The 23,904-nt window shown below is 38.2% G+C and overlaps 1 protein-coding gene across 1 annotated transcript; it reads right to left on the minus strand.

Annotated features, from left to right (window-relative positions):
* Positions 1–671: 671 nt before the first annotated feature.
* Positions 672–18,080, minus strand: KLF5 (Kruppel like factor 5). Its single transcript, XM_032402869.1, has 4 exons — positions 17,502–18,080; positions 14,268–15,141; positions 13,207–13,266; positions 672–2,488 (listed from the first exon to the last, which is right to left on the minus strand). Exons 1-4 carry the CDS (start codon positions 17,760–17,762, stop codon positions 2,310–2,312), a joined length of 1,374 nt encoding a protein of 457 aa, XP_032258760.1. The 5' UTR covers positions 17,763–18,080; the 3' UTR covers positions 672–2,309.
* Between the last annotated feature and the right edge of the window lie 5,824 nt (positions 18,081–23,904).

Genomic DNA, 23,904 nt, shown 5'->3' on the forward strand with positions numbered 1-23,904 from the left:
TACTTCCTGGTGCTGTCAAATGCTCCAGGCTTATTTTGTCCACTTCTTAACCCAGTCCTAGAATCAGCCATTTCTCTAAGGAGCCCCATCCTTTTTACTGGAAAATGGTATTAAAAACCAACCCCTAGGTGTGCTTGTTGCTACTGCATTAAACTTTGTGATTTTTTTTCCTTGGTTGAAAGCCCAATTCGTTTTATTTACCTCAGACAATAAAACTAGCATATGCAGGGACCTGGGTGGCTCAGTCAGTTGAGCGTCTGCATTCTGCCTTCTGCTCAGGTCTGGGCTTCCTGCTCAGCCGGCAAGTCTGCTTCTCTATCTCCCTCTGCCCCTCCCCTTGCTCCTTCTCTCTCTCTCAAACAAATAAAAAATAAAATTAAAAAAAAACTAGCATATGCAAGTTACCTCTACGGTCTTGAAAAGGTTAATGCAATGTGTGTCTGTGTAGTGACCAGGAAAAAAAAAAAAAAAAATCAACATTCATGAATTATGTGTGTGTATCTCCCTTTATACTTGTAATCGTGTTTCTTAAAACCCCTTTTTTTGTTTTAAACAAAGGTAGCTTTGGTTCAATGTGGGAATTGTTTTTTTATTAACTGCCCTGATAAGACAGACCCTTTTAAATAGTTTGGGGAATGGAATTTTTCTGTTTTTGCTATTGTGGGTGAAGAAGGAAGGCAAAACATGAATCTTTTAGGCACTTTTTATTTTCCAAAAAAAATTGTCGTTAATATATAAACATCTCATTCTCTCAAAAAATTCTACAACTATACAGCTGTTTGCTCCATTATTTGCATAGGAAATGACCACAATACAAAAATAAGAGGGGAAAAGAAGCAAAACAGCAACCAATTTATGCTTTGTATGTAGGCATGTTTCCACGTATAAACATTTTGAAGCCTTACAAAATATTTACACCGTTTGTCATCTATTTACACATTTTAAGAGCAACTTTTCTAACAAACAAAACTATAATTTATCAAGTTATGAAAATTTTCTAAAAAAACTTACTATATTACCACAAAATAAATAAAGATAAACAATATTTTAAAAACAAACTTAAATTTTCATTTTCAATTAAGACCCCTTTTGGCATTTTGCTTATTTATTCTGCCCTTTGGTTAACAGCATCGGCGTCACATTACTATTACATTGCATATACGTAGCGCTTGCTTCCTTATGCTTTCAACATGTCATTTATAATTAAAGGCAGACACTGAGTCAGTATTAACAATGATTAACTAAACTGCACTGTAATTTAGGTAAAATTACTGTGTCTCACTGTATATTACATGCAAAATCCATATAAATTGTCGTTCAACCAACAGTACTGCACGAGCAAACATTTCGGTATCTGAAAACTGCATCATAAATTCAACACTGCCACGTGAGAGCTCAAGTTGTCCTTTTTTAAAATGATACTGTTTAGCTTATTGTTAGCGGTTTAACTTTTATGTATGGTATCTTTAAGCTCTTGAGTTCACAATTCATATAAAACGTCTTTCATATTTAAAACAATCCTATTTTAATCAGTGCATGGAATCTGCTTTTTAAGTTTCATTTGAATGATGATTTCTTCCTCCTAAAGAAATGAATTTGGTGAGGTTTAAAGAGGTATTTTACCACAAATTCTAACTGTAAATGTATTCACGGTTATTTTCAAACAGAATTATTTATGATTTTCCCCCGAAAGAATCTTAGAAAACTTGTAATAAACCTATAAAGCTGATCTGCGTATTTACAAAATTTTGAATAGCAAATATAGGCAACTCATATAAAAACAAACAAAAAAACACATTTGTTCAATGGCTATTTGTGAATTGCCAGGTACACTGCGCACCTCTAAGGAATTATCTAATATTGAAAAAAAAAAAAAAAACCTACTCCATGTCAAGTAAAATCTTGACATACAATCCAGCCTTCTTCCTGTGCCTGCCAACTGACTTGTTTACTAAACACTGTCACGTTAAATGATGGTGCTTAGGTAGAAACACTGCAAACACACCCTGCACCCCCACCCCCCTACCCACACTGAGATGTGGCTGCCTGTCAGGAGATGAAATCTGCTTGAGTAAAGCCATATACATTACAGCAAGCATTCCAGATTCTCAAAAGGACCAAACACTTTGGTATTCATACAATGTATTCCCTGTTTTCTCAAATATACAAAATATACATTTCCAGTTTTTTGTTTTTTGTTTTTTTTTATATATATAGGTTAAGTTTGTAGTTGAAAACTTTGCCATTGCCGAAGGAACTGCAGGTGGTCAGTGTGAATTGCATAGGCACGGCAGGCCGCGGCGGGGCTCTCAGTTCTGGTGCCTCTTCATGTGCAGGGCCAGGTGGTCGGAGCGGGAGAAGCTGCGGTTGCACACCCCGCACTGGAATGGCTTGGCCCCGGTGTGCTTCCGGTAGTGGCGGGTCAGCTCGTCCGAGCGCGCGAACCTCCAGTCACAGCCCTCCCAGGTGCACTTGTACGGCTTCTCACCTGTGACAACGGACCAAGAGGAGGTGAGGGGGCCTGCTTGCAAGACAAATGTCGCAGACACTGCCTGTCTTAAAAAAAAAATCATGGTCCAAGAGAAGGTTGGTTCATAAATTCCATTAGGACCTACATTTCCTCAAAGAATCGAGTGAAGAGTCACTGTTTCATAGGTAGTATTCGACTTAATTACAGAAAGCAGAAAATATCTGGAGTCCTTCTCAAGAGCGGGAAAATGGCGATTTCGAATGTGCAAGATGAATGGGTGCGTATTTCTATGTACTGTTCCCGAACATGTGAACCCAGGAAATGACTAGATGAGCTCTGGGGGCTCTATCACTGCGGTGGGAATACAACTTCAACACCAACGAACCCAAATTAAACCAGTACAGGACTAATGGCTGTCAGACGGCCGAGGGAGGGAAAACCTGCTCACATCACCAATGCGCCCAACTGAATGTACCATGATCAAACCGGTCCTGTTTTCTAGATTAGCCAGACTACCCTTCACATAAACGAGTTAGCTCGTTTGAACACAGGGCCTCCAAAAGGGATTAAGGGGCACTCACTCTTCGAAATTCACTCTAGCACACACACATTCACATCTTCCCATTTTTCAGTGAGATTAAAGCAAAACAAAGCTAGAAAAATATTAAAGTTGGTGTTGAAGCTTTATGCATTTGGTATTTAATAAATTCCTCAACCAGATCAGAAAGTCTGATACCACTAACTTTAGTGAAGAATCATGAAACAACCGTAGTACTCCTGCCAGGCACTGTCCTGAGTGCTCGTGACACCGCAATGGTCAACAAAACAAAAATGCGGGGCTTTATGGAGCTTACACGCATTATACCTTAAGTCTCTAATCATTCAATCTCCCTATTCTTTCACAGTGCCTTTTCACTTTAGAATAAATTGACATTTAGGCCACAATCCCACTGCAATTTGTATTATTCTTAATGTTGTCTGAAGTTTGCTAGTTGCTAATCTTTCAAATCCACATAATATTGATAATGCAGTCTTAACTCCTTAATTAGCCCTAGCCCTATTTAACTGAGATCAGGTATTCCCCTAAATAAATTCCAAAACCTGAGGATGTTTCACTGAGCATTAACTAGTAAGTTCCTATATTTATGCTTCATTATGTTAGAATTTTCTATGAATTTGTTAGTTTGAAAGTTTGTGAGATAAATTTGCTTATTAAAGTACTACTGTTGGCTTACTGCTCAGTTTTATATGGATACCTTTTAAAACTCTGAATTGTCAAACTCCTCAATTCCTTAAAACGTGTTTTCTTGTGAAAGAGAAGAGCCTCCAAGTCACTTTGAACACTCTACTTAGTACCAAAATGAAACCCAACCACCTTTCTGTCTGATTTAGCAGCATCATATTCAGGAAGTTGTAATATTACTCAACTAAGTCCAAATTTTAAAACACACTGTCCACTGTCCACATCAACTGAGATTTCTATAGCTTGTAGTTAATTTTTGCTGTCCTGATAACTACTCTTACTCTTAAACAAAATCCCATAGAAGGGCCAGAATGGCTCTTTGAAATTTGTACCTATTATCTCCTAGGAGATTTTTCTTTCAACTTTTATGGTATGCATCCCCAAACCTCCTTTCCTCTCTCCTCTCCTCTGGCTCTGAACCAAGACAGAAATTCTTTTTTTTATAAATTTCCATTTTAAAAATATATTGTTTCAATTTTCTTCTCATTATGAATTCTAAGAATTTAAGCTAACACAAGTATTTTAAGTAACATAAACCTTTTCTCTCAATTTATATTCACATATATTTAATACTAGGAGTAAATCTAGCTCTCAATCTTGTAAATGTAAATCAAAGAGAAAAAATTAACTTTTTGCCCAAGCATTTGTTTTTGTTCCTCATGAAAAATAAATCGCAAAAACAAACATGTTGGTTAAATACTTCACTGTCAATTAATGGAAAGAGAAAGTTATTTCTGATGTCTGAGGCAAGGAAAAAAATTCCTACAGTGCTCCAATTATAAAAGAAATCATTCTAGTCTTTTGCATTTAATAATTAAATAGCAAGAGAACTGAATTTTCAGAGTTTATTTAAGAAACAAGGGACACTAGACTCTTTTTGTTCACTATTTTTATTGGCTATGAAGCAATAAACTGCACCGTATTTTTTATAAAAGTTTACTTTACTGATTGGTTGAAAAACAGTAGCCATTAAAGTTCCTAAAACATTTGGGGTTTTGCTCTCAATTTATGCACATCTATAGATTATTCAGCCAAGAATACTAGCAGTGTCTGGGACGTTAAGTTATGGGGCCAAGTCTTTACTATAAAAGCAAGGACAACTATTCCCCACTTGGAGCAGTTTCTATGGGATTTGTTCAAGTGTCAACACCGCTCAAGTAAAACATCATAGAGGAAGCTGGTACCCAATTTCTGGCCAAATAGTAGATTTGAGCCTTTCTTCCTAAGCCAGAAACACTATGCACAGTACTTCTGGGAAACCAAACTGACTTCCTTTAAGTTATTTCAACAGGACAGAGCTTTCAAAAGTTTAATTGGATTTTTACAGAATCTCTTTCCAATACCACCAATTTAAAATATTTAGTTAAGCTCTTTCAACATCAACTGTATTTTTAAGTTCTCATGCTGTTAATGTGAAACTTTCCAAAGGCTAAAAGAAAAAAAGTGACAAGTTTGAACAGCATGGAAAACAAGCTTCAACTTTATCTCAAAAAAAGTATGTATTTTCTTATTCTACTTTAAAATTAACTAGGAGTATTCTGCTAGGAATCCCTTATCTTTTTAAAAATTGTTCAAGTTAAACATACACACTATCAGTACTGATAAAGCCAATTAAAGTATTTCATAAAAACGTGAAGCAAAAGCATTACCAGTAAGAGGAGGGAGCAGGCACGAACATTCGTTGAGTACCAACTCCAGAACCAGGTACTTCTCATTATTTCACTTAATCCTCACAGTAACTCCATGAGTTAGAAGTGAAGCAATGAGCTCCAGATTAAGAATCTGGGCCTGCCACTTTTCCTTAGTGTCCTACTTACGTCCTCCATTAGCAAACACTCATTCACTCTATATGAACGATTTAAGGAACACATATTGTTCAAATTTAAAGATTCTAAAGCCACTTGAGAAGGTCAGTTATGGAATAGCTTAATGGACTCAGAGCAGGCCTTAAACTGCAGACAGTGGGAAGCAGAGGGCATGCCTGAGCCGGCCTTCAGTGGATCCAGGCCCCGTAGGGTCCTGAAAACATGTTCTAACAATCCCCAAATGTCCCCTAATGATTGTTTCCCTTTACCCCAGGCTAAATGAATTTCAGGAGGTTAGGAGAACATGTTTACAACGTATTTGAAAATCTGAAAATTTTTTTTTCCTCTGATAAACAGGTAAAAAATGACTTCTGAACCTACCACAACAGAATGGGAGGTTTCTCTGCTCTGCTGAACATATTCAATAGACTCATACCAAGGCCTTTCCCTAGAATGTTCCACATAGATTCTTCTAACAAAAGAAAACTATCATAGATGGAAATATTTCTCAGAATAGCTGTTTTAGGTAACTTTCTAAAAGTTTATTACAGCAAATTTGTACATTTGATCTCCTGCCTGTTAACTAAAAGGTAATTCAATTATATCTAATACAGACTAAAAACCAACATGAATTAAAACCAATGTTTAGTAAACGAGAGTGTAATCTGCACTGAATGACTTGAAAAACAACTAAGACTTAATTTTCTCCTTTAAAAAAAAAAGTCACTAGCCTCAAAGAACTTAAAATCCATTTCCCATTCTGAAAAAACAAAACAATGCAAACAATTAAAGTGGAATAAATTATTTCAATAGTTGGTATTTCTTAGAATTTAAGTCCTCACAGCTCAAATCAGCTCTTATTTCAGAAGGAAAATGTTTTTATGTAATTTAATGATAGACTTTTTTCCATCAGTAGAGACTTAGGGAATTTAGTCTGAAACAGTCTCTATATATTATAATAAAAGGTCAAAAAAAAGGGAAACAATCACAAGATTAAAGTTTAAATATCTTAAAAAAGTTAAGGTAGGATGATTTGGGCTCCTTATTTTTATATATCTATGCCAGTAAATTTTCCATTTAAAAAATCTTTTTATTAAAGTCATCTTATTAAAGCACATCTCCTATACTTGGAACAGAAGGGTAGGCAGTTTATTTCAAAGACAGTATTTATTTGTATTTGCAAAATGCAACTAATATTAGTACCGTCTTTCAAGAAACTGATTGATTAAAAGGGTATATTAAAATTAAGAAATTCCTTCTTTCTCCCTGCCAATTTGTGGTCAGTTCATAGGCTTATCCCTTTCTTTGAAATTCGATTCACCTTAACACTTCCAGAAACAGTCCAGGAGAGATTATTCTATTTCTCTGTATCCCCAGCACCACTTATATTTGTTTTGAATGACTGGTTTGCACTTGGACATACTTTGCTGTAAGAGGGTTCAAACAGCTGTGTTTTGCCTCCTTAACTAGCTTTGGAAGTTCCTCAAGGACAGAGACTATCTTCTATTCCAGCTGCAATGCCACATTTCTCATAATGCATCTTTGGATGTTTGGCCCAAGTCTGACTAATTCTGATATTTTCATTAATGAAAAGAAGGGAAGGGATAAGAGACAGGAGAGCATCTGCTGGAGTTACCAGATTTGTCTCTTTTTCCCCCCACCTGCCTAGGACCACTGAGCATAATCTCACTAAATATGTGTTCAGGTGAGAACCATGCTTTTAGGACATGCTCAGAATCCACTTAGCAAGGAACCCATTTATTATCCTATCCATCATATAAAGTTGTACAAGGATAAACAAACTCTATGTAAACAAGTTTTCCCTTACAGAATTGGACTAGAATTGATGAAAACCAAGGAGTTCCGAAGCTCCTACTGCTGGTTTCAAACACCAAAGGGACTTATGGGGCCACAGAACAGTGACCTGATAAATCCAAAGGAGGACAGGTGGGGACACGCAGTCGGGGGTTACATTTGCAGTCTCCTCCCTGTCTCCTCCCTGAGTGAATCTCTAGGCTCCTAAGTTTCTGTCACTTCCTCGCTCATTAATGGTGTTAATGAAATACCAATTCTTGAGTCTCGTGACAAAAAGAGGACACTAGGATTCACTTTATTGTAATAAGAACCTAAACTGATTTTTTTTTTTAAACTGGTCAAAGATTTTACCTTTCCTTTTTTAACCAAAATAGAGAAATTCTGTGTTTTAACTTTTCTAGCACTGAATGACTACTAGATAATCTTTCCTCTAACTTGCACTTACTGTGGTTACCTTGACAAGATTTCTCCCAACTCTTAAAAGGTTTGCATTTATAAAGGAGTCAAAAGAAATATTCTGCTGCCTATTTTTTACTGGAAGTTACCTAAGGTGCACTTCTAAAACAGTAACTCCCCCTAATCAGAGTTAAAGATCCCTGAATATAAATAATACAGGTCGACAGAACAGGAACACTGCTACAGAGATACTTCTACTGAAGTAGGACATCACTTTGTTTCTAATCTTCCACCAGAAAACAATGTAAGTCATCAAGCAAACAGCTACTACATTTTATAGAACTAAAAATACCTGCCAAAGTAAAAATCTTGGGTGATTATTACATCAAAAAAAGGCACATTACAGTCTACCTTCACAGCTGATTATTTATATCTGAGCTTCAGCAATTCCATTTAATCTGCTTATGAACTACCTTCTCCCACTTGGGAGAAAAAAAACAGAAGGGAAGAAAAAGATTCTCTGGATTCTCCACAAGATCAGTCAAAATGTTTGCTTAATCAAATTATACTTCTTAACCTTCGATAAGCTTTATCGTCTCAAAGCAATGTTTAATCAATTTCCTATGTAAATGTTTTTCAGATGAAAGTCCTAGAAGCAAAGTTTAATTTTCCCAGTGAGTCATTAAAAAGAAATTGTTTCTAAGCTTTCAAGCTCATAAATACCTTTCCAGGGGTCTGAACGAGCAAGTCTCTTAAGCCACTACTTTTCTTACATAAGCTTGAAATTGTCAATATAGAGAATAAATTTCAAAGCTGCAAATAAAAATAACTAGTTAATTATCTGTATAGTATATATAGTATAAGCTAAATGTGATACTTTTTCCTGCATGTTTTCAAATACAGACTCAAAAAATACACTGGATACTAAGTAATGTCATCCTGCACAACTTTTCCACCTCTACCAGTAACACAGCTTACCAAGTTACCCAGCAATGTACTGACCTCTAGATCCAAACTGTATGATCTCCACTAAGGCCATCTATTTACCTACCTATCTAGAGAGGAAAAGAGACTTATGCTGATTTTTGCTGTAAATAATTTTCCAAGGAACTGAAATTGTTTGAAGACTTTCCCTCCCTTCCACAATTCCACAAAAAAAGGAATAACTCGTGTTCTGAACATTTTGAATGTTTCTTTTAGTGGCAAAGTACCATGAATGAAAATCTCGATTGTCAACACTGTCAATACTTTTAGGTGCAAATCTATACCTAATACCATTAAGTAGATTAAGAGTAGAACAAAGAACTAGATAAGAAAATCATACATAAGGTGTTTAGTACCTAAACTGAAACTAAAATCATCTCGAGCAGAGATTATACATTTTAAAGTACACATAGTAACAGCTTAATATAAATGTCATTAGGAAATGAAGTGTTCTAACATAAGCAATTAAGACAGAATATGGGAATTTACCCCCTTAAAACTAGGCTTGGCCTAAAAATCTTTCCAAAACTTACTGTGGAGTTTTTTCTTAATTAAACAAAGCATCGCAAACAGCTCACTGTAAAATGCAGCACTAACAGTATAGTGCCTCCCTGAATCCATTTTGTGTTCCTATGTTATTGTAGGTTTCCATTTTCTTTTGTGGGGGTGTTTCCAATTGTCCTTTCCTTGTCAACCCTTGGCAAGTCGTTCTGCGATTTAGTGCCCACGTAACGGCCTGTGCATACGGTCTCGGTCTAAGGGATACTTGAGCCAAGTATGTGTGCTGCTCAAAGACCTTCTCTGTACAATTGCTCATTTTCTGCCCTGTTCCAGGTAGCTAAGACTGATAAATGATCTAAAAATGTTTCCACACCCTAATTTCCCAACCACTTTTGGGTATTCTTTAGGGTTAAGTACATATCTCACACATGTGACTAAAACCACTAAGATTTTAAACACCTGTACTGAGTTCACTAGTTTTCAGAACTTTTTCTTTGGAAAGTACTTTTTATTAAACCATAAATACCATCTTCAAAGGAATTTCCAAACTCAAAGTAAAAGCAGTATTTCATAGGCACACCAAGAAACCAGTAGCAGTAGTAAGAAAAATTTTCAATTTCTTGCAAATTTTTCTTTGTATATACAGCCTTAATCTTTTTTCCTACTGTATTTTACTTTTGGCCTCAAGCCCGTGTTTAGAATTACTTTAAATCTTCAATAAGAAATTAAAGACAGCAAAGTGTATGAGCAGAAACAACTATCCTGCTGGTTGCAGATTATTCTACTAGATTATGAATCAGTTTAACAATCACATGTTGATTTTTAAGGGCCAGTGAATCTTTTCCTTAAAGGTGCTCAGGAGCAACTTTTACATGATGGCAATGGGTATAGTCCCTTATATACATCAAAAGGCATACACAAATTTCAGTAGAATGTTTGCATTTACATGCTTTTTTTAAAAGTACAATATACCAGTTGACACTGCATAATGATTTCTAACCAGAGGCATGATATGTATATACACACACATTACAAATAACACAAACACCCACACGCCCATATAAGGGGTACCTCTAGAGACCTATAAATATGTATCATGTATATAGACATGTTTGTAAGTTAAATATAACCATTTCCTAAAATACAGGAAAAGTACATTTCAGGTATTTTGTGTGACCATACAAAGACAGAACTTTGTACTACTTGTATATTCTTTTATGAATAAAGAAATCGAGTGTATGAACTTAGAAAAATGCTTAGAAGAATGCTATGGGACTTCTGGTTCAAGAAACTGGTATCTTCTACTTTCATCCCGAATTTTTTGAAAAAGATCTTGTTTTGGAAAGACCGTTCCTTTACGTTCAATTTGCAAGTCAAGAAGTACTTACTGTCTAAAAATCCAGAATAAGCAATTAAATAGAATTCAGATGTAGTTTTAATTGCTTAAATCATTTTTAAAACATAAGGTAACTTGACATTTTAAAGCAATTACAATTATATTCCATGGAAATGCTAGGGTGGCTTTTCACATTCTGCCTGCAAGATGGCAATCACTTAAAAAGTAATTTTTGTATCAAATACAAGATCTATCCCATATAGATTTTTAAAAAAAAATCTCCTAATAAATTGTGTAGGGTGGGGGCGGGATGGAGGGCACAGTAGGGAACATGTATAGAAAACAAACGAAACAGCTATTAAATAAGAGAAGTTATTTAGAAATACCTGGGCCTTAAAGGGAAAAAGAGGAAAAACAAAAACAAGGATTTTCTGGCTTCAGATACATTCATTAAAAAACAAGCAGGGGAGGATGCAATGAGAGAGCCCAGGTAATTTTAAAAGACATTGTCTAGAAACTAGAAATGAGGAGAAAACAACCTCAATGCTCTATGATTACCCAAGAACGGGTTTAGCCAGATGAACAAGTCAGCTACAAACCCTCCCCAAGGCATTTGAGAGACTATCAAACAAAACTTTATTAAACTGGATTACATGGTCTCATTCATTAGATGTCGATGGCCACACATTTATGATCAGGTGAAAAAGTTGATGCATGGAACCCAAACTAGGCCTGGGTCTTCTTTTTAGTTTGATTTTATTAGTACGATCATTGTTAAGACAACCCGCTATTAAATTTCTTTGCCAGCAGGTCAAGTTCCAGAATCCCAGCTATAAGCATTCAGAGCACTAACCCCTGACAGGGGTTGCAAGGCCATTCAGATATGCTCTGACTACATCCCTGCAATAAGCAGTTGATTACAGTGTGATATGCAATTGCACTCTTTTTATTAGGAGACTTTAACCTCATGAAAAACATGTTCCCTCCTTCCTATCTCCTATTTCAAGGACTTTCAAAGAAGAAAAAACAATCATTCAAATGTTTCAAGTTTATTTCTATTCCCATTAGTCAAAATTCAGGTAAAAAGCCATTTTCAATGTTTCCCTCCCTCAGAGAATATTTATTCTATAAATGGCTATTTTACTATTTCTATATGGAATGTTTTCATGGCCATCATTTACTTTAGACTGAGTTTATTATATACTTAATGGTTGTTTAACTATAAATATAATTTCTACTTTGAGCTGCTTATGTAGGATCTTGCCTTTCATATAAATCACTTTGTCTATATCTTAAAAACTTCAGGCCAAAACAACCCATTCATTTCATTGATAAATACTTGAGCTGTCTTTTCTTTAAAAGCAATTTCTCAGAAAGTCCTGGAATCTACCATTGACGCCAATGCTATTTAGATTTTAATAAGTAGTGTTTATCACTGAGATATCAAGTAATACTTTCTTACAAGCATACAAAATGTCTGCAGCCATATTCCTCCTAGTGTTCTATCTCAGCACTGACCTTTGTTCAAAGGCTTTTACTTTTTAATGCAGCAGTTAGAGATAACTACTTCATTTATCAAAACTCAATTTCCATAGTAACATCTAGCCTGGGGAGATTCAAGTCCTCACACTAATCCAACAACCCATTCAAAGGAACCGTTGAATACTTTGGTTTCCATAGCAATGATGGAATAAAACATTTTGCTAGGTCATTGCTTTTATTAGCAAACTTATTCTTTGAACTTTAGGTAAGGCTGAATTTACTGAGAGAAAAAAACCACACAATCATTTCATATAAGTTCTTTCCTTTAGGGCTGGCCTTTTAAGAAAATCACAGATTGTAACCATCTATATATATTTGAAAATATTTTGGGTCTTTTTGGAAGCTTTTTATAATGCATGCCATGTAGTTTTGTCCTAAAATGGTTTCTAATATACAGTTTTAAAATTAAAAAAAGCATTCAAAAGTGGATGTATAGAGTTGACAAGATAAATATAAAATTAAAGTGACTCCATGTAAAGGCACATTCTAAACAAGGACTAAATATAAACTGGAATAAAGATAAAGTCTTAAATACCTCAAATCTGGGCTGGCACAGGGTATAGAGTAACTTTTAAACCAGGACCCCATCTTTGCCTGATTTTAATAGTCTGCAATTTCGGCCCTACCTTTCATCAGCCACAGAAAACATGCTGAACAGAGATTTTAGGTTAAACGTGAAATTAAAGATGATGTATTAAGCAGTTATGCTTTACATGCTAAATGGAAAAGTTTTAGCATTTAATATACCTTACAGAAGCCAACTATTTGTTATGGAAGAAAGAAAATGAGTTACATTTTTTTTTCCTTCAAGATAGGAATACCAGTGCCATTAAAGTTTTAAAATACATTAGTAAACATTGTTGTTTACATTTTTGGGTAATTCATTCTACGTGAGGTGACAGGGAAAGGCCTTGGTAAGGGAACATCAGCCTTCCTGGAACCAGACTTTTTCGTTGAACTGAATTTTGAGCCAAGCCAGTGCTAAAAGGTAGGCCATTAAAAAAATAAAGGTTGACAGAAGAAAGAAGAGATCAAACACGTGTTGGCCTTTAAAAGGATGAATACCACTTACACTATTTACACAACTCACAGAATTAACAAGAAAATTACATACCAGTATGAGTCCTCAGGTGAGCTTTTAAATGAGAAGACTTTGTATAAACTTTTGTGCAGCCTGAAATAAAGGAGAGGAAGAACAGCTTGTCATTTTGGAGATCCTTTTGAAATCTTTACATTTGATGATTCAGTGTTTAAAATCTGGCTTTAAAGAAGAAATCTCTCATGCTAGATATTTGAAGCGTCAGTTTTAAAGAGTGCTCCCCTGTTAACTTATTAAAGGTATAAGGTGATTTACTTTATCTACCACTTTAGCAGAAAAAGCAGATAATCAAGCAAGCTACAAATGGGAAATGTGCGTTTATATTACAGTAGGTGCTTTATACTAGTAACATATACTTCAGTGATTTAAAAACTTTTAATGGCTCTAGAGCTGACAGTGTTAAACCATTATCCAAGATGACTGCAATTTTCTGTACTACTACATTTGTTTTTTCATTTGGTGTTATCATGCTGTATCATGTACCATAGTCAATAAATTATACCCTGTATTAATCATAAACTAGCTTATGCCAGTAGATAAAGTCATCACCATCATCAATTCAGATTTTGAGCCACATCTCATTTCAAGAATGAGCATATGCTCATATGCTATCAGAACTATCCTTAATTCTATTCTGTACAGAGTCTTGTAATAATCTACCATCATGAGAGCAGCTTACTCAATCCCCACTTCATTACCACACCTTATTCTCCCTACCTTACCCTCTTTTTTCAGGGCACTTAATTTAGAATTAAAAACCCCAATTTAGACGTTAAACAAAGTAACTCTGGCGTAACTCAGAATTCTAATTTTTATTCAATATTAAAAATAAAGAAGTCCAAAGTAACTTTTCTCCAGAATATTCTAGCCATTTTTTTTTATACATAAAACCAGCAATAGACAAAGTTACATTCCAGGGTACAGTACAGAGACTGAGATATGAAAAGAACAAAGTAGGTGGTTTTTTCATTGTCAAGTATTACTTTCCTATGTAAATTTAAAACCCGAGATTTAAAAAGGCATGCATACATACACACACACACACACACACACTTCAACCGGGTTAAATCACGTACCAGGGTAATCGCAGTAGTGGATGCGACGTTTCTCCAAATCGGGGTTACTCCTTCTATTGTATCTGACAGGTTGGATGCTTTGCGAATTAACTGGCAGGGTGGCAGGTAAATTTGGATTGTGAATTGCCAGTTTAGAAGCAATTGTAGCAGCATAGGATGGAGGTGGGGTCAAATTCTGGAGCATCTCTGCTTGTCTATCTGGACTTCCCGGCTCTGAGCTTGGTGGTGACGGGGGAAAGTAAGTGGCCTGCTGTGGCAGAAACTGACTTGGTATTGTGTATGTGCAAGGGGGCATGCCCTGGAACTGTTTCATTGCAGTCTGCGGAACGGCAGAGGTGTGTGTGTTAAGGCCGGCCATGGCAGCTGACATAGAAACATTAAGGGTGTCCATTACTGCTGTCTGGTTTGTAGAACTGGGCATATCTAGATCCGGTGTATTCAGTAGCTGGTACAGGTGGCCCTGCTGGGGAGGGACAGAAAGATGAAGATCTGGTGTAGGAAGTTCTTGTTTGATGAAAATATTGTTCACCTCTGGAGCTGCGGTCTGGTGGGAGCTGAATATACTGGTGAACTCAGGGAGGGCCTGGGTCGGGGCCGGAGGAGGGGCAGTCGTTTCACTCTGGTGGCTGAAAATGGTAACAGGTTCTGTCTTGATGTGTGTTACGCACGGTCTCTGGGATTTGTAGAGGCCAGTTCTCAGGTGAGTGATGTCAGGGAGGAAGACGTTCATGTTGATACTGTAAGGTAACCCTTCACTGTCAGTGAAGAACTGGTCTACGACTGAGGCACTGTCTCGTCTATACTTTTTATGCTCTGGAATTATGGAAACTGGAGGAAGCTGAGGTGTCAGATACTTCTCCATTTCACATCTTGTCTAAAAAAAGAAGAGATACAAACATGCATAATCCACCCATTTCATCATCTGAGTAAGGACAAACTTACTAAAAATTCCCAACAATACCTGTGAAAAGTACTAGGGCGAACTCCTTCTAAGTGTCGCTTCTAAACATATCAAGTTTGTCAATTGTGTAAGTAATAACTGGTTTACCAAACGCCTTATGAAACTCTCTATAATGTGTTACTTGGTAAAATCACTCCCACAATCAGCCCCTGACAAAAAGTGAAAGAGGCAAATCAAGAAAAAGCAGCAGCACACAGAAAACATTCCTTTCTAATCAATAATACATAGTTTCCTTTCTAATCAATAATATACTTTTTTAGAGCTCACATACAAGCAGGATTCTCTGCCCCATTACGGTCGAGTTTGCAACTTAAATACAGTATTGTAATACTGCCAAACCACCTCATTTCTGTTTATGCCATATTTATATTAATATAGGTATGTTTAAACAAACAAAACCTAAGCAAACCAACCTTAAAAATATCACAAAGTTCTGTTTTGTTTTGTTTGCTTGGACAGATATTGTTGAAATATTTAATATAAAACATATTCCTTGGCTATTTCAGTGCCTTTTCTCATTTATAGGTCACTGGACACTTAAATACAACGTCTTGAGCAAAACATAGTATCCACTGAAAGAACAAAACAACTTCACTTTCGACATTTGATCTAAATGTTGATTTTAATCAGCAGATTCTGTAATTGGTTAATATGATAATGAAATGTTCCTATTCATATCCCTATCTAAAACAGATCTTTAATTACCTAGGGGAAAATCACTCCCTTGGTAGAGTGGTGCTAAGGAGTCCGTGGGTGGGGAGAGGCTGCTGTATCCCTAGCACAGTCATCAGCAAAACATTTATCAGGTCCTCTTCAGTGGGCCAACGCTACATTCCCCCTTACTCTGTAAAAACCTCAATCATCCCTTATCCTCTTGGTGTCTCTTAAGCAGAAAAGTGACAAACCTGAAATAACCAAATCGTTTTCAAGTGGTGATTTTTTTTTTTTTTTTTTTTTTAGATAATCCAGCTTGTAACTAGTCTCCCTCAGTCTTTTTACAGCTATCTTCTATTCTAGTACAACATAAACTTACTTAATTTTTAACACTGAAAAGTAAATTTTAAAAGAAAAACCCACCCCAATCAAATGGCTCATGGAACTATTAACCGTGGCACCGAAACTGGTGAATAGTAGTCATTTTTTGCTACTGCATTTCAAAAGCGTTTCATATCGGACCTCGTATCATTCGGGGTGGATGCAGATAGGGTTTCCCAGATCGACACGATTTAAAAATAAAAATTAACGCTCTCGTCATGTGAGTCACATCTCTGACAAATGCCACTGCCCTTTCACAGCACGACGAAACTCGCAGACCACCCGGACTAGGAGCTGAGCAGCAAATACGCAGTATACCAAGGGGCTATTAAATGAAGCGTCTCGAAATAAACCGAACTTAAACCCTTTCGTGCACTTCGCTCCCGTGGTGGTTAGTGGTTTCTGATTTTAGCTCTTCCAGCTGTTTGCATGTGGGTATGTTTCCAATTTTTTTTTTCCTTGGGACAGGCTAAAAGTCCCGGGAAGTTTTTTCTGGGCTATATGACTCCCTGCGTGGGCGAAAGAAACAGGCGGTTGCTCTAATTCGGCTGCCGGGCAAGTGTAAAAGCCAACTGCCAGCTTTCAACGCGGCTCCGGGAGGAAATTTACGCGCACATGAAGAAAACACCACCCCCGGTCTTTTTTGGTCTTTCTTTTTAAGGAAAAACAAACGCTCCAATACAACCTTAGCTTTCCTAACTCTCGTTTCCCAAAGGCAGCTCCAAGATCACGTCTAAAGCAGGCTCAGCCAAGAGATATGAAACTAGCACCCCGAGGCGCCTCTCGCCGGCACCCCGATTTGCGTTTCCACTGAACCCGAGACGACGTAGGGGAACCTCCAAGGGCAGAGCACTGCGGGGGGTGGGGTGGGGTGGGGGGTAAGGTGAAAGGCGGAATTTAAGGTTGGACGTGAAGTACGAGGTCTCATCCCCCAAACTAAGAAAACACTTAAGGTGCGTTGTGAGCAGCCACTTGCCTCTAACCTTTCCCGGACGGACACGTCTGGGGAGATTCATCTGGGACCCCCCTCTTCCGGTCCTCCCTTCTCCCTCCCTGCGGATTGCGGGTGCCCAGGCCAGAAGGGCAGGGCGGGGAGGGGCTGCCCACCCAGCTCCGGCTCCGGGAGCGCCCCGACGCACGCCCCAGCCTGGAGCGGCCCCTGTCGCCCGCGCGTCGCAGCGGCGGGACACGCCCGAGCTCCGGGAGGGGGGCGGAGGGAGGGGAGCGGCTCTTCCTACCTGGACCAGCTCTTCAGGGGGCAGCCGCGGGCCCGCAGCGGGCGGCGGCGCCGGCTGCGGCGGCTGCGGGGGCGCGGGCTGCGCCTGCGGGTGGTGGTGCGAGTGCTTCAGCTCCTCGCCGGGGAAGAGCGCCGCGTCGCGGGCCGGGTTCGCGGCGCCCAGCACGGGCTTGAGCTGCGCGAACACGGGCTCGTCCTGCGGGGCCGGCGGCTGGGGCACGGGTCCCAGGCGGGCGCTCATTGTCAGCACCCGCGTGGCCATTGGCACTCAGGGGGCGGCTCCGGGCGCGGGACGCGGGTCGGGCGCGCTTCCCACCTCGCCCACGCTGATTCGGGCCGGCGAGCTCGGCGCGGGGCCGCGGGCGGAGAAGGGAAGGCTCCGGGCGGACCCCCTCAGCCAACAGCAGGCGCGGTTTTCGAAGGCGCGCACGAAAAGCAAAACTCTTCCGCTCCGCCACGCGTAAACGCCAACGTCCTCCGGGCGGCCACTTTCCCCCGCCCCGCCCCACCGCGCTCTCTCACTCGCCGGAGCCCGCTCCCGCCACCACCGCTCTCCACGACCGAGCTGCGAGCGCGCGTACCTGCCCCGCGACTACTGACACTTGACGCCCGCCTCTATTTTACCCAACTCCGGGTGGGCGGGGCCCGCCAACCTGACTGGCAGCGCTAGGGCGAATCCCGAAGCCCTGAGGCCGGCCTGGCCGGAGGGAGCAGCCTATGAGAAGGGAGAAGTTCTCCCAGGCCCCGCCTTCGCCAGGCTGACCCGCCCTCTCGGGCCACGAGCTTTCGCGCGCAGGGCGGCCGCGCAGTTTGTACACAACTTCTCTGACAGATTGGGCTGAGGGAGCCGGGGGCGGAGGAAAGGAGAGAAGCGGGTGGAATCTAGGAAGAGAGGGAATTAGGGTGGAGACGTGGAGGGAGATCTCTTCGGACTGTTCTTCGCCAGGATTAGGGAGAAAAAGAGTTTTGCACGTCTTAGGTGTTGTGCAAGGACCTGAAACTCAAAAGCTGAAACCCAGAAGGCAGCTAGGTGGGGGCGCCAAGGATTTTAGAGACTTGTTTCATGAGTGTATGTTTTTAAATATACAAAATGTACTTTTCTTTAGCGGAAAACTAGGGGCGGTGTGATAAACAAATTTAAAAACAGCTCTTGTGTCTGTGTATCTTTAGCAGTGAACATGTCCATTTAGCAAAGCAAATCCGGAATGTCCTGAATAAAAGGTTTAATGGCAAAAATTATTTGAAGTCCTTGCATAAAAGCTTGTTTTTCCCTACGGTATTTAAATGGTTAGAAGTTTTCACACACATTTCTACCTCGGATCCGTGTATGGAGAGGAGGGGGATGGGCCATACGAATTTTGAAGGTTTTAATATTTACACTTTTGATTGTAGCCGAAGCATGGAATCTAATTTAAGCACTAACGACTGACTAGTTCCAATGTATTTACATAGAGATTACATCTTTGACTTGTTTTTGCTAGCATTGTATGTTCAAAAAAAATGGAGTTTAATATTTACAAAACAGACAACGTAGCACATTTACCTAACACTATGGCACCTTTTCCTACGAAAAGACAATCAAAGAAGCCACAAACACTAGACGCGCAGCAGCTCTGAAAACTGGGAATCCAAATTTGTAGGAAAGTAATAGTCAAATATATGACCATCCATTAACTACATTATAATGGGAAGGTGAAGTTTTGCCAGCAATCACCTAAGGAAACCACTTCTCTAATCCTTAATGTTCTTGTATATGATTTTATCTGGCTTATTGAGAAGCCGGAACAATAAACTGCAATAAAAATGCCTGGTATATTACTACATATGTATATATGTTGACAGCACACTATACTATTAGACAATTTTACATATACAATAGCCTACTCATCACTTCACAGTAAAACAGCTTAAAAAAAAAACGAGCTCTTAGAAAAATATTCACTTCAAAGAGGTGGACCTGTTAAAAGTATGGATCTCATTTCAGTGTGTAGATTAAAAAAATAATATACATATGAAATATTAGAGGTATTTATTATTAGAAAACAAAATTATGCTATAAAATTTTTTTCTCCTTTTCATTTCCTTTTTGTTAATAAATGATTCATCTTTATAGCTGTGATCACTTCTTTCAGAGAATGGTTGACGACTACTTTCATGTTACCTAAGTAGTATTTTAATAAGTGTTTTTGCAAATTTTTTTCTAAGCAATTCCATAGTATCCACCGCCACCTTTTAAAAAGCTGTCCTGATTTTCTCTAAGATTGAACCCAAGGATGTAATTAAATAACTTAAAAACAGATTATAGAATTGGTATGGGATTTAATTACCTTTTAAAAAATTGAACTTTGACAGATTTTTAGTTATAATGCTGAAAACATGATCAAACCTGAGTGTGATATAAAGTCTTAACAGAAGTTTTATATTCTTTTTAACTTAGGTTTAATATAATTTATATCTATTTATATTTTAATTTGCCTCTCAGCCCATCTAGACCTTTTCTTTTGTCTTTGTTTTATCAGAGCATCAGTGGCCTGTTATTTCAACCTGTTTTCACTACAATAAAATCCAGTTATTTTACTGGAAATGTTTCTATATTTCACACCATTTTTTTTAACATGCTTTCATTTACAAATGCTTTCCGAATAGCTAAACAAAATAAAACCCAACTGTTGGATAAGTTTTTAATAAAATACTTGTATAGTCCTGTTCTTTTTTTTCACATTTCCATTTCTTTGTAATGAATAAAGATATGAACCTAGCTATGGTTGGGCTCCCAATACATTTACGTTAGAAAAGCGGAATTCAATCGGGTTTTTTTTGTTCAAATATAGTAGCATTTATTTAAATTTCATTTCTGACATAAGGATTCATAAAACAGGGCTGCCACTTTTAAGTAATGGTTTCTCTGAAATGCCCAGCTCTGCAATCTCACAGAAAATAACTAGCTTAGCACTGTACAATAGTACGGAAATTGGAAAGTAATCCTTTTCTGAGACATTTGCCATGCGATTCTGAACATAGAAAGAACATGTTCAACCAGGCTTACTTGCTGTTAGCACACATGCTACAGCTGCAAACCTGATTCACCGACGTACAAAAAGGGTTAAAACTTGATAAATATTTTTCAAATGTTCCAGGTTCTACACTGGCATGATGCCAGACAGTGTGAATGGACAGATCCTCAATTACTTTGAACTTTCTAGTTCTTTGCATTCCTTCCTGCTTAGTAGTGCTGTACCATTAGGGAAGATAGGAGAAAACAAAAAACAAATGTCAGGTTTCAGAAATCAATTAGTGGCCTGGCAGGGGTATGTTAACTGAACTGTGCCAAAACAGAGAATTCTGAGGGAAAGAAAGTTGAGTAGTCAAGTTAGGTAGGAGGGTAAGCGTAGAAGCAGTGTGCATGCTTAAGTCCTTAGTCACTGGGCAACACAGATTTAGTCTTAGAATAAACCATAAGTGTCACTATCTTTACGGGAATAAATACGCCTGAATGTGTGGGGGCTGAACAGGCATTCAGTGATTGGGGGGGGCAGGGAGGAGGCTTAAAGGAGGCAGTGGAAAAAAATGGATAAATAGCTTCTGAATGATGAGATGAGAGAAATAGGAAGCTATCACTCGGGCAATGTTCACACGAAGACACGGCAAAAGAAGTATCTGTATTCAGTTGTTCAGCCAAAATGTCAGGGAGAGCTTGAAATTAAGACAATTTTAGACAGCATCTTGTTCACTTTGGAAAATATTCGTGGAATATTCCATTTCTGTAAAGTCAGAATCAAATTACCAAGTGATATCGGACTACAGAAAAAGCAAGAGAATGAGTAAAAATAATTTTTTATAAGGGAGTACACTCTTCTCTAGGGTAAGATTATTCCATTTAAAGTGACTTTCTTGATATTAACTGATTGCCTACCTAGTGTTAGACTTTATATCAACAGAAACATAAAAAACATAATTATTGTCCTCTAAAACATTTCACATTTTTAACATTTAATTTTTTCATTAATGGCAACTGCTTTAAGCCATACTTCAAATTAAAAAAAAAAAAAGTCATTGAGGAAAGAACACAGTAAATAGAAGCTTCAATTGAGATTAGTCAAACCATTTTGACTCAAAGGTTAACAGACATGAGAAAAGATTTCATCCCTTTTTGTTGAAAAAATACATAATTTAAATAGGACTAATATACCTCTTATTTGTATAAATTAAAATGCTGTCTCAAGAAAAAAGTTAATACTCTATTTTTGTACTATCTCCCACCGCAGTTCTTAAGAAATTAAATTTTATATTAAGTTTGGATTTAAATGTGTTCTTCATAAAACCCTCAATGTGCACTTATTCCTAAATGTACTGTAATTTATCTAACCTATTTTTAAAACTCTAGCAATAGACCAAAAAACCCCAGAATTTTACCTTTTGGGGAGGACTGGGATAGCTTTTTCCACCTTGTTAGTATAATAAACAGACAAAAATGACATAAATATAAATGCCTTGAACCACGTTATAGGCCAGGCATACTGTAGCTTAAACTGTACAGCATTTGAATTCTGACTCTAAACATGATAGGAAAGGTCAGAGAAAAATCCTGAACTGAAGCAGTTATACCAAACAATCTTTTAGAACACTAAGGAGGCCACATCACCAGGCCACATCATCATCACAATGAGCAGTGTTTTGAGCCAATTGCTGTTCACGTGATGACAAAAGCACTAATGGTCCTAGGGTGTGGGGCATGCACAATGAATGCTCAAGTGGACTGCACAGGGGTCACAAGGGAAGACCCTTTTGGAGATTAATTTGTAAATGAAATGTGTAAAAGTAGTGCTGAGACCAACTGGCCCTTCATGCCTTAACTTCTATCCACTGGTGATGGTTGTGAAAACTCATATAACTTTTGAGGAGGACAATTTGACAATAAGTATGAGGAAGGCTAAAAATGCAAATAACCTTGGGGCTCCTAGCTGGTTCAGTCAGTAGAGCATGTGACCCTTGATCTTGAGGGTCGTGAGTTCGAGCCCAACACTGGGTATAGAAATTACTTAAAAAAAAACAAAACAAAATAGAAAGATTTATAGGGGCGCCCGGGTGGCTCAGTCGTTAAGCGTCTGCCTTCGGCTCAGGTCCTGCTCCCAGGGTCCTGGGATCGAGCCCCGCATGAGGCTCCCTGCTCAGCGGGAAGCCTGCTTCTCCCTCTCCCACTACCCCTGCTTGTGTTCCCTCTCTCACTGTGTCTCTCTGTGTCAAATAAATCTTTAAAAAAAAAAAAATTATAAAATGGAAATAACCTTTAACATGATAGATAATTCCCCCTCTAGGAAATATCTATATATAATCCAAATAATTGGAAATATCCCAAGTGACCAATAACAGAATAATTTAACAATATATCTATACAATGGCTATAGTTCTGCCATCAGAAATTACATTATTTAAAATTTTTGGTCACATGATATGTCAAGTAAAAAAATTAAGAGGTTTTATAAACACACACACATAAAGACAAAAAGAAAATGCAAAAGGTATGTTTTTGGTGGCTACCATGGGATGGTCAAAGGATTGGTAGTTTTTCATTGTTTTTCAATATTTTCTAAATTTTCCACAATTTCCATGTGTTTCATTCATAATCAGAATAAATGTTTTCTTTTTTTTAGATTTTATTTATTTATTTGACAGAAAGAGAGAGAGCCCAAGTAGGCAGAGGGAGAGGAAGAGGAGAAGCAGGCTCCCTGCTGAGCAAGGAGCCCGGTGCGGGGCTGGATCCCAGCACCCTGAGATCATGACCTGAGCCGAAGGCAGACACTTAACTGACTGAGCCACCCAGGCGCCCCCAGGATAAATGTTTTCAATAAAAATGTAAGTAAATGTCACCTTTACACAATTAAGTGTTCATTGGGACTGCAGATAATGACCAAGATCTTCCATTTGAGGGGCAGCTGGGGGCTCTGTCGGTAGAGCACGTGACTCTTGATCTCAGGGTTGTGAGTTCAAGCGCTGGCTGGGGGTAGAGATCACTTAAAATTTTTTTAAAAATCTTAAAAAAAATGATTTTCCATTTGAAAGCAACAAGTAAAGCCACAACTTGCGATCACCCTGTGCTGTGAAGATATGTAAACTTTCTTAACCAAACTGCTAGATTTTCAAGACTCACTGCAGAATAAATAAGCTGGAGATTACAAAGTTTGAACTTGGAAAGGGACAACCTGGGGAATGTATGAAATATAAATATACATAAATATAAATATGTTTCATTTCCTAAGTGATCAGTAAGACTTCTACAATGATTTTTACTCAGTTATTTTGGGTATCTCATTTTCTTGCTTTGTTTTCCTCTATTAAAGCTTATTTACAGTGTTTTGACAAAATGCATAGACTCTTAAAGCTAGATAAAATTTATAGGCATCCTT

This window comes from Phoca vitulina, unplaced genomic scaffold (assembly GCF_004348235.1).
Source record: "Phoca vitulina isolate PV1807 unplaced genomic scaffold, GSC_HSeal_1.0 scaffold5, whole genome shotgun sequence".
NCBI classification, from domain to species: Eukaryota; Metazoa; Chordata; class Mammalia; order Carnivora; family Phocidae; genus Phoca; species Phoca vitulina.

Excerpts from the sequence above, each read along its gene's own strand:
- KLF5 (XM_032402869.1), bottom strand. The coding sequence starts at position 17,762 with ATGGCCACGCGGGTGCTGACAATGAGCGCCCGCCTGGGACCCGTGCCC. Across the intron at positions 15,142-17,501 it reads CCCCTGAAGAGCTGGTCCAG|ACAAGATGTGAAATGGAGAA; the intron begins GTAGGAAGAGCC and ends TTCTTTTTTTAG. Across the intron at positions 2,489-13,206 it reads TCACCTGAGGACTCATACTG|GTGAGAAGCCGTACAAGTGC; the intron begins GTATGTAATTTT and ends CCGTTGTCACAG.